Source organism: Bremia lactucae, linkage group LG9, assembly GCF_004359215.1.
Source record: "Bremia lactucae strain SF5 linkage group LG9, whole genome shotgun sequence".
Taxonomy (NCBI): domain Eukaryota; phylum Oomycota; class Peronosporomycetes; order Peronosporales; family Peronosporaceae; genus Bremia; species Bremia lactucae.
The window spans coordinates 2954744-2966048 of record NC_090618.1 but is presented as its reverse complement, the minus strand read 5'-3'; the positions used below and the strand labels follow the sequence as shown (position 1 = coordinate 2966048).

Sequence of the window (11305 nt, the reverse complement as noted above, 5' to 3'; positions counted from 1 at the left end):
GGGCGTAAGCCGAACGGATTCATTCAGTAATAGACGACGTGTTAGTCGTTAAATGAGAGAACTCATGGACCGGCCTGCGGGATAACGCAACGACCAAAAGGATTTGCGTAAGTGGTTGGGTCCCGCCAAACGCTTTACACAAATATAGCGAAAATTACGCTGATACGGCTAAGCCATTCTCTAATCTCCTTAAAAAGGAGCTGGACTATCACATATCATAATGCTTATCAAGCAGTTAAGGATAGTCTTATCCATGCCCCGATTCTGGCATTGCCAGATCCAAATTGGCCTTTCAGTGTCGTCTACGACGCATCAATTTTTTTCATTGGCAGTGCTCTTTTACAAACAGATGATGATGGGCGTGAAAGTGTAACTGCGTTCGTATCTAGACAGCTTTAGAGCTGGAAAAGGGTACTCAGGACATGACAAAGATGCACTTGCAATGAAGTATGCTCTTAATAAATTCGGAGTTCATCTGCTAGGCTCTAAGCCTTTTGTGATATATACAGACAGATCACGCGTCGTTACGCACTGCGACTAAGTCGCCCCATCTCTCACAGAGAATGACCTGATGGTTATCCTTTTTCGCCGAATACAACCTCGAGGTGAAGTTTAAGCCTGGCAAGCAGAATACTTTGTCTCTTAGGAACCGGCCAATCTACTATGGCTTTTACCTAAGCGGGATCCGCTCTAAAGCCTCGCCTTCCAATGAAGCACCCTAAAAAAAGATTTGTTTTTGCGCCAGAAATGCATTTAGATGCACTGGCATACAATTTATAGGTGCGCATACATTCCGGCACTGCTCGCAAATGGTCTATGTGGGTTTCCACAGCCGACCAACCCTACTCCGCATGACTATGGACAAAAATGTCATCAAAATAAGTCTGTACATAACCTCGATGAGGGCGGAACAGTTGCGTCACTAAGCATCTAAATGTTGCCGGGGCATTGGAAGCCCTTGTGGCATAACCAACCACTCCCATAGCATACCGCTTGGGGTGCTAACTTCTGTAAGCGGATTATCGCTAGCTCGCAAGGCAATTTGTATACCTCTCGACTAAGTCAGGTGCACTGTACATTGTACATCTCACCATATTGTTCTGAAGAACATCCTTTCTAGGAATGGGAATTTGTGCTGGTATAGTGGCAGCATTAAGTTTATCATAAGCATGTACAATGCGTCAATTTCCTTGTGGCTTTTTGACACAAATTGTTGGTGTCGAATGGGGAGTTTTGTTCTCTTGTACCATTCCAGCCTCATGTTTAGCACGGAACAAATCGTCAATAACGTCACACTGTTTCTTTTGTAAAGGCCTCTGTCGTGTAACATAGTATATGGTTCCAGGAACCATGTCAATTTCATGACGGAGACCTCCATCCGGGGTAAAAGAGATGGTAGATTGGTACATACCACATCTTGAAATTTCTTCATCATGGAATAAAATGGATCCGTAAATCTTTAAAGATCAATGATCCACTTCGCGCACTAAGCGCAGCTTTTGTGGCATCCAGGACAGCTTCATCCAGAAGTGACGATATGTTTAATTCAATCGTTGATCGAATGACCATTATCTCAGATAAGGCGCCAGTCTTAAGGCTCGGCCGCATTCATTAGCAAACATTTTGTCTAGCTTTAAAAGAGCATGTAATGGAGGGATTGCCGCAAAGCTTAATTCTCCTTCGATGTTACCGGTTACACTATTTACAAGCGTACGCAATTGCTCGCTCGTATCACTTTGTGAGATTACAGACGCTTCGCGTCTCCCCTGTTTTGGAGAAGAGACAATACGCCTCTTAGAGGCCGGGATAGTCAATAATTATTGCTATAAGTAATTTTGATCGCGCGCGCTGCATACGGTAATTCATAGAGACTTTGAATGCAGATTTAGGTATAAGTAAATTATTCGAGCTTACAACCTGCAAGAAAAGTACAATTTTTGTTGTTTGTCCTTACACACCTCCAGCAATACTGGCGTTGACTAAACATTAAAGCTCGTTAAGGAGACGTAACCTCTTCATTATTGTAACCTTTTTGAAACCTATCGAAATTCATACGCACATTATGGTGCGTCAGCGTCAACCCGGCCATCGCCAGCGCGGTGCTGGCACCGTAAGTGTGTCTAAAGAAGATACAATCCGTCAAGGTGTCATGTGCAAAGAGTGGCAACGCACCCCAATGCAATTGCTGCAAGAGTTTTGCCACTCGAAGAAACGCCGCAACGCTTTTTACGCGCGCGCGCGTAGCAAAGACGCAGCCAAATTCCGCATGCGTTGCGTCTTACCCGACGTCAAAGACAGCAGCAAAGATCTGAGTTTCTGTCCCGAGCAGGAATTTGATACTCAAGACGATGCGAAACACTGCGCTGCGCTGCTTGCACTGAAACACGTGGAGCCTCTGCGTCCACACGAAAGAAAGTTGCCAGATCCGTACCGAAGTTTGTGGCTGTCTTTAGACTCTCAGGAGAAAGTAGAAGCCAAGACAATTGTGAATCGAAACAGTGATAAACAACAAGAGAATTTGACGCCTAGGGTGGAGAAAGAGACGATGATGGAGACTATTACGCTTCCGACTTTGGATATATGGGGCACAGAAACGGAGGAGATTACTAAGAAGGCTAACAGTAGCGAAAAAACCGTGAAACTGACAATGGATCGACAATTTGCGTCTCACAAGGCATTTGAATCGGCGAAACTCGCCCAAATGCAAGCCAAAAACAAAAAACAACGCGCTAGAGACAATCGAGATCGAGCGAATCGACCGAAATCTGTCATGATGAGTGTGCAGTGTCGTGAACTTATTGAAAATGTTTTACGTCTATTAAATGAAGAAGAGCTTGGAAAGAAGACGATGCAAATGGCCACAAGGGTTGATGAAAATCAACAAGAAGAAATGGAACAAGGAGATCGAGAAAAGACACGACAACGATTGAAAGGAATGGGATTTACGGCCTCGCAAATACAAAAGGCATTGGATAATTGCAATGCTACTAGCACAAGTGACGAAGCGCCAATGGTGGCTCTTTTAGACTGGCTTTGTTTACATATTCCAGAAGGAGAATTGCCAATGGCGTTTAACCCTGAAGGCTCGCAACTGGATGTGGTCTTGACTTCATTTCAAACGTCTCGGACAACTGTTTTCGTACAGCGTTTAATGAAGTTTGGCTATGATCGTCAAGACGCTGTTTCTGTTGCCACGGCCTTTGTCGAGGAACATTTTGCGTTGTGTGAAGAAGAATTCAAGACGCCTACATTGAAAACACTGTTTGCGCTTTTAGAAATGCTGTTTCCATACGTTCAAAGTTATTTTGGCTTAAAAACCAGGGTCGAACCAATAGAAGCAATGGAATTGCTCTTTGAACAGCGTCAAGACGAACTCATGGCACTCGAGTCGATTTATGACGACAAACTTCAGATTACAGTGTTAGACGATGTCTTCAAGTCGCAGCTACTGGAATTTAAAGTCTCCGACTCGCTTCGACTCTTTATTTGTTTATCACGAACGTCAATGTATCCGTTCGAGTTCCCGCTTGTAGCTTTAACGTCGACTGAGCTGCTCCATGAGCCTCATTTGCTTGCTGCGTGTGGGAAAGCACTCCAAAGTTGTGCGAGGATGTTGGGAGATCCAATGCTTTATGACATTGTCGTTGCTATTGATGCCTATTTTCAAGACGCAAAGCGATTGGCAACAAGTTTACCCAGAATTCGACTTATCAAACCAATTGTTGCTCCTAGAATTAGTGAATTCGATACAATTGTCGAAGCAGTACCGAAGAAGTCAATTCTACCGAGAAACAAGGAGCGGCAATTCAAGAAACTTGCTACAAAGTCAATATCAAAGCGCGTTGATATGGAACATACGCGTAAAATAAGTGGTAAATTGCTACAATTACGAAACGCGAAAGATCGTCAGCAACTGTATACGCAAATGCTGGCTACTAGAGCAAAGCTTCCTGCGGCCAAAGAAGCGTTTCAAGTAATTGAATGTGTCCAAAACAATCAAGTCGTGCTTGTTTGTGGAGCTACAGGCTGTGGCAAGACGACGCAGATTCCACAATTTATTCTAGACGACTATATTACTCGTGGTGTGGGCGGGGAGTGTAGCATCATATGTACGCAACCACGTCGAATTGCTGCGCTTGGTGTGGCCACACGTGTTGCTCAAGAGCGTTGTGAGGCAATTGGGGACGTCGTGGGGTATCAAATTCGTATGGAGGCGAAAAAATCGTCCCATACGCGCCTTTTGTTCTGCACCACGGGGGTTCTTCTTCGACGACTGCTTCATGACCGACAACTCGCAGACATTTCGCACGTAATTGTGGACGAAGTTCATGAACGTAATGTCGATACGGATTTCTTATTATCGATCCTTCGTGACTTGTTGCCGCAACGACCAGCGATGCGTGTGATTTTAATGAGTGCGACCATGAACGCCGACTTGTTTGTCACGTACTTTACGTCAAAGAAGACGTCGCCTTGTCCGGTCGTTACGATTCCAGGATTTACGTATCCAGTGGCAATTCATTTTATCGATACCATTTTAGAGGACACTCAATATAAAGCACCAACGCACTTGTTAAAAGCCAAGAAAGTCAAGAAAGTCAATGGAGATACACACGAAAAAAAGGCTCCGTTCGAAATGACGTTTCGAGAGCTTGCGGCGCATATTGACGATACCCAATTGGATTACGATTTAATCGTTCATTTAGTGCAGTATCTTGTGACGACAAAGTCACGTACACACGGAGCAATCCTCATTTTCTTGCCGGGTACGGCTGAAATCAAACGACTTATTCAGATGTTAACGCATGGAGACGAGATGCTTTCGTCAAAGATCTGGGCTCTTCCGTTGCATGGTTCACTCTCTGGATCGGACCAAGCAAAGGTGTTTCAATCGCCTCCTACGGGCAAGAGTAAGGTGATTGTTAGCACGAATATTGCCGAGACGTCGATTACTATTAACGACATTACAGCTGTGATTGATTCTGGAAAAGTCAAAGAAATGGTATATGATCACCGCTCTCGTCGTTCGCAGCTCTTGGACTGCTGGGCATCGCGTGCAGCTTGTGACCAGCGTAAAGGCCGTGCTGGACGCGTGCAAGCTGGCACGTGCTATCGATTGTTTTCGCGCGAGCGATTTGCGGTCCTGGAAGCTCAATTGTCAGCGGAGATTCACCGCGTGTCGTTGGAACAAGTGTGTTTACAGGTCAAGACATTGAATCTTGGATCGATCAAAGGATTTCTATCCAAAGCAATTGAACCGCCTTGTGACGATGCGATTGATGCTGCGATTCAAGCACTTGTTGATATTTCAGCTTTTCAAAGAATGGACATGGTGGATGATAACAGTAGTGGCTCGCATACCGAAGATTTGTGTACTGAGCGCGTTGTTTTGACGCCCTTGGGGAACCATCTCGCGATGTTACCATTAGACGCTCGTATCGGCAAATTCCTCGTGTATGGATCGATATTGCGCTGTATTGAACCCGTGGCGATCATTGCTGCTTGTATATCAAGTCGAAGTCCGTTTGTCATGAGTATGTCGGAACCGAATTTGCGTGCAAAGCAAGATGCACTGAAGAAAAAAGTAGGAGGATCGTGGAAGAGTGATCATTTACTCTTGTGGAAAATCGTTGAAGAGTATGCGCGATTGCGTGGACAAAAGCTTCAGCGAGGATTCTGTCGTGACGGTGGGCTTTTGTACGATTCCATGGAGTCGATTGTAGAGCTTCAGCAGCAGTATTTGCAACAACTCGCAACAATTGGATTCTATGATGCTACGAGTGCTAATCAATTGAATGAAAATGCCACGGCACCGCGTATTATTAAAGCCGCGTTGTGTGCGGGTTTGTATGCCAATGTGGCACAAGTTGTGTACCCTGAGCAAAAGTTTTTCCAAGCAGCTCATGGGGTGATTGAAAAGGATTACAATGCTCAAGCGATTCGGTACTTTGTTCCGTCCGGTTCAGATCCACGGCACCGTGAACGTGTGTTTCTTCATCCGTCGTCGTGTAATTTTACGCAAAACAAGTACGATTCGCCGTGGCTTGTATACACGGAATTGGTGCAAACGTCCAAGGTTTTTATTCGGGAGAGCACGATGGTGAATTCGTATGCGTTGTTGCTATTTGGAGGTCAATTGGAAGTCCTTCACGAGAAGAATTTGCTTGTTTTGGATGATATGATTCACTTTCATGCTGTTGCGCGGATTGGTGTGCTAATTAAATCGATTCGGCAGCATCTCGACCACTTGCTGATGGAGAAAATTGCCAACCCAACGGTTGACATTGCACAGAGCGAGTTGGTGACTGCTATTAGCATCTTGCTTAAAAGTGAGGGAATGTATGCTGCAGCTTAATTTATGTAGCGTGTCCTTATAATTAGAAATTAGCAAGATGCAGTTTCGGTAATTAAAAGTATTTGAGGCCGGCAAATTTGATACAAGACTGAATGTAGAATGCTCCAAAGTAGCCATAACTTGCTTTGCCAAGGGTATTCGGACATTGTAAGGCTTACTGTAGAGGACACTCTGCAAGTATACATAAGTGACAGTTACGCCGGATAAAGAACAAATAATTATCGATGGTTTAGATGCAGACTGTAGGGAGCTGTTTAGGAGCAGGTGATTGGCATCTACGCCGTCTCGCTTAATTGCATTACCATTAGTATGCGAATTTAAATCGACACAATTAGTATAGAGATTTAAACAATGATATTAGTATAGGAATTTAAACAGGAAAAACTAGTATCGGGAATCAAACAGGAAAAATTACTATGGAGATTTAAACAGGTGTAATTAGTATGGGAATTCAAATAGGCAAAATTATTAATCTAATAATTTCATTTGAACTTGAAGAATTTGTTAGCCACTGTTCGTGCAATTACACCACCAATTGGAGGGATATTTGACAAGAAATAGCAGTATTGACATATGACACGAATACTTTTTTAACGTAGAAGCAGGGGGCTGTAGAATCGAGGTGTCACGTTGCAGTTCGCGTCCCGTATTGCCCACCACTCGTCAAATGCTGCTACGAACGAGGATGAGCCGTCGGAGCACCCGAGCGAAAACTCGACGATGTTTAGACGGGAGGAAACGTGATTGGAATCAAAAAAACTTGCCTTCCCAGAAGTCAGAAATGAATTATCTACCTAAGCACAGACAAACCCGAACCCCAACAATTTAGGCGACGAGCATCAATACTTGAAATTTTGGGTTTTTCAAATTTTGTATCAATAAAAACTAAATATACATTCTTTAAGTTTATCAAGAGATTGCGTTTAGCCTTGCTCTTTTCAGAGCAGGAATAAAAAGCCTCAACAAGCACTCATAGAAGTTTAGGAATTAAAATATCAGCAAAAAGTAAACCGGACCTGTAGCAATCGTCGAGTTGATTCCGTGCCAAAATCTGCGAAGCATGTAAATTACCTCGATAATTAAACCTTTCATCTTCTTCATACAAAAGTAAAGACTATCCATTAACTTCATTAACGTGAATAGCAGTGCAAGCTACAGACGCAAGCATTAGAAGTGAAGCTAGGGGTTCACTTTTTATTGTAGGCCCAAAATTTCGGAATCGTGGCGTGACATTGCGTCTCGTCGGTTTCTCACGCTTCGGCAAGTGTTTGGCATAAATAATGCTCGTCTTGGGTTCGTATTTTACACACGGTCGCTTTTTGTATCGTCGTGCTTCTTTTATTGACTTCGATTCGCTCTTTCGAGGATTTGACGTCGTAACATCAATAGTCGAATGACGTGACTTACGCAACAGCTGAGAACTTTTTTGTGCATGCAAAGATTGTTTAAAAAACCATTCCGGAAAATCTTCCAAGTTGCGTCCGTAAGTGCGCTTTAAAGTTTTAAGCCGCTGTCGAAGCGCCTCTTTAGACTTCGTCGTTCCTTTCATTCGTTGTGTAAGTGTTCCCCATAAAATCTGTCGGCCCTTGCGAGAGAACAGGTGCGCCAACTGGACAAGTTGTCGGTCTTCATCATCGGTAAAGTCCGACATCTTGTCACAGCGATGCCACAAATGTAATGCTTTGACGGCATTTAGTCGGTTGTGGTCAGCTTCCATCACGTCAAGAAAATAGAAAATGCACACACTAACTGCCCCATCACGCTAATTTCTGATAATGGCGGACAGACCTTACAAATTACTTTAATTAGCTTGACCTCTAGTTAATTATATTTGATTGTGGTTAAACAACGTTTGTCACCATCATTACATTTCGTCACTGTTACTTAAAGTATACACCAAAGTATACGTGTGTCGGTGTGCAAATATGGCGTCGGTGATGGCAACGAAGCGCTTGCGCAAGGAGTATTTGGCCATGCAGCGCAAGCCAGTGGAATACATCCAGGCAGTGCCTTTAGAAACGAACATTCTTGAATGGCACTACGTCATCACAGGCACCACAGGATCTCCTTACGAGGGTGGATTCTACCACGGGAAGCTCAAGTTCCCACCTGAATACCCCATGAAACCTCCGTCTGTCATGATGATCACGCCTAATGGACGTTTTAAGACCAATCAGCGATTGTGTCTAAGTATGTCTGACTTTCATCCGGAGACGTGGAACCCCATGTGGTCTGTGAGCTCAATTCTCACGGGCCTCTACTCGTTTATGGTAGGGCGAACCTTGCGGGCGGATGTATTCGTATACATGTAGAGCTAATGGCTATCTTTGTATATAGTTGGAGAACCAAACAACTTTGGGAAGTATTAGTACTACAGATGGACAAAAACGAAAGTATGCAATGGCTTCGCTGGAGACCAATTGCTCAAACGCGACGTTCCGGAAGCTGTTTCCAGATCTAGTTGCTTTGCAGGAAGAACGGGAAAAAAATCAAGAATTACTGCGGCAATCAAGTGTTAATGGATTAGTTGCACCATCTTTTGCGAGCACAAAGACTGCATCTGGGCCCGAGAACGCAGGAACAATTGAGGACTGGTCCAGTACTGTGTACCTTATTGGCAGTGTTGCTATAGTTGCCACTTTTGCGGCATACTGGCTGTCATAAGCGATGTATGCAGAAAGTGTTACAGCATAATTGGCTGAAATTATAAGGACAAGAGATCTACATTAATGTTTATCAAATATTTTGCCGATTTCTCAAAGGCGGGATATTTAGAACTAACACTTTTATAGGGGGGCGCAAACGAAAGATTTTTATGAAAATCATTCCAAATTGCGGTGTGAATTTCATTTTAGGATAAAAATAGTATCAGCAACTCTGTTCCTATGTATCAGCTATTAAATAAACTTTTTCGATAATACTTAAAGTGGTTGACACTGGAACGCAAAAGCTATCACCTGATAGAAGTAGCATAAACAGTTTGCATAGAAGCGATAATCACCAAGAAATAAACGCACTAGGAAAACTTGGAAAAGCTACATGACTCATACGTTTAGTAATAAAACAAGCAGTGGTGGAGAAGAGCCGCTGAGGTAACCATAGTCGATTAATGTTGCGAAAATTTGCAAGAGTCCCATTTTTAAAGCGAGGAAATCTTTTTTGCTGGTAGTTGAGGTAGTAAATGAGAAGACGTAGTGCACTTCCACCGTTATTATTTGGATTTTTTCATAACAGAGCAGGCCAGACGTTTCAGCAATCCGAGATCTTTAAGCCAATAACTTTAGAGCCAAAAGATCCAGCCTGCTGAATATTTCAGCCGGCCAAACAATAATCATTTCAGGTGGCGACTATTGTTTGCAGCTGCAAACAGTGTGGACGCTCTTAGGAAAGGATCTGGCCAAGATCTGCAAAATGTTCACAAAGAAGGGAATAGCTCTTAGCCGTGAGAAAAACGTAATAGTTTACACAATAACAAGATGGTATCACTTCCTATACGAGGGATACACAATTTTTGCCTTACGTCAATACATGTACGAGAAATGCGACCCACTAAAATGTTAAGATGTTTGCTGAGCATGACCATTCCACCAACCACTTAGTTTTGCCTTTTGAAGAGACTAAAGAAAAGTGGTGGATTCAGCATACTATTTGTACCGTGATTCGCAACGTGTTATACGAAATTTGTTTTGACCATAGTAATTAAGCTGCAGAGCGCTGTCGTAGCAGTTTGGTCCGAGCGTCATAACGCTCAAGTAAAATATTATATCATTCGAAAGCTTCCTATTAACATGCATGCATCACCTGTGACAGTTTGGGTCGCGGCATGTACAACTTCCCTTCATGTGAATTGCAAAACATTACGTCGAGAATCCTCGTGTGCTTCACGTTGAGTCACGCTCTTCCTACGGTTTTTGTTGTTGCTGAAAGTACCTTGAATCTCAGAGCGGGGTCGCTCCTGTTCGTTTTCTACAGCTTGTACCTTGCTGCTTATGTCACGAAGGCACACAGTGCTATAATATTCGTGCCAAATGACGTCTTTAGACCACAAGATTATGAGCAAGTTTTAAGCGATTCAACGATTCAGCGATGGCTTTCCGACTAAGCTGGTTGTGAGATAGAGGGTAGAAATCTTATCAACAGATAGAACCATCTTGCTTATCTGTTTGATGTACAATGTATTCAACTTGCCTGCATTCGACGGCCTTACCAACTTCTTTCAATGTAACGCGCACAATCTACGTATTTAATGCCATCTTTTTGTATTTGGAGCTCCATATCATGCCCAACAGCTTGTGTCTTGGACACTGCGTCGTCTACCGTCGTACAAAATTGTTGTCCAGATCAGTTTTTTCAGTAATGGGAGAACCTCCGCCTCGGTAGTCATTAGGCAGACTTGTACTCACCCATATGCAACGGAATTGACGAAAAGTTAATACGACGAATAGACGTGCTGTGGCGTTCCAATCTTTGTTCGGGGAAGGAAAGGCGAGGGGGCTAAACTTAAGATAGAAGGTGAAGAAAACGTCTACAAGAACTCAGTTTATTCGTATTCATACAACATTTAATCAATTTATTATAAAATAACGTGGTCGACGCGCCTACAGAAACGTGTGGCGTTAATTCCCATGGGAAGCGTCACAGCCGCTAGCATTTACTTAAAGAGAGACGGGTGGCTTAGATTCATGCTGCGGCGCCGCTTGAGATCCATAAGCTGGTCGTCGTTGCGAGCCAATATTTGTTTAACGTTGCTAATGTACTCGGCACACGAGCCAGGGAGGTCCGTCGTTCCGCTGGTTTTCGCAAGAAGAAGACACTCCGAGTGGCTGCGCCGACGGCGCTGTGCATCTGCGTGATGCGTGGAAGACGGAGTTGACTGCGGGCCAAGCTGAGGGCTTGAAGTTGGAGTAGCGTCTTGGTTAGGCTCATGTGAAACCTTGGGGCTACGGGCTA

At 43.7% G+C, this 11305-nt stretch overlaps 3 protein-coding genes across 3 annotated transcripts; 2 read left to right on the top strand and 1 right to left on the bottom strand.

The window, feature by feature from the left end:
• Positions 1-2062: 2062 nt before the first annotated feature.
• CCR75_004159 (uncharacterized protein) lies at positions 2063-6355 on the top strand (the record flags this gene model as incomplete). Its single annotated transcript, XM_067962249.1, has 1 exon — positions 2063-6355. The coding sequence occupies one exon, from the start codon at positions 2063-2065 to the stop codon at positions 6353-6355; it is 4293 nt and encodes a 1430-aa protein (XP_067818410.1).
• Positions 6356-7469: 1114 nt separating this feature from the next.
• On the bottom strand, positions 7470-8072 carry CCR75_004158 (uncharacterized protein; the record flags this gene model as incomplete). Its single annotated transcript, XM_067962248.1, has 1 exon — positions 7470-8072. One exon carries the CDS (start codon positions 8070-8072, stop codon positions 7470-7472), a length of 603 nt encoding a protein of 200 aa, XP_067818411.1.
• Positions 8073-8180: 108 nt separating this feature from the next.
• CCR75_004157 (uncharacterized protein) lies at positions 8181-9275 on the top strand. Its single transcript, XM_067962247.1, has 2 exons — positions 8181-8625; positions 8693-9275. The coding sequence occupies exons 1-2, from the start codon at positions 8281-8283 to the stop codon at positions 9017-9019; spliced, it is 672 nt and encodes a 223-aa protein (XP_067818413.1). The 5' UTR covers positions 8181-8280; the 3' UTR covers positions 9020-9275.
• Positions 9276-11305: the final 2030 nt, after the last annotated feature.

Excerpts from the sequence above, each read along its gene's own strand:
- CCR75_004157 (XM_067962247.1), top strand. The coding sequence starts at position 8,281 with ATGGCGTCGGTGATGGCAACGAAGCGCTTGCGCAAGGAGTATTTGGCC. Across the intron at positions 8,626-8,692 it reads CGGGCCTCTACTCGTTTATG|TTGGAGAACCAAACAACTTT; the intron begins GTAGGGCGAACC and ends CTTTGTATATAG.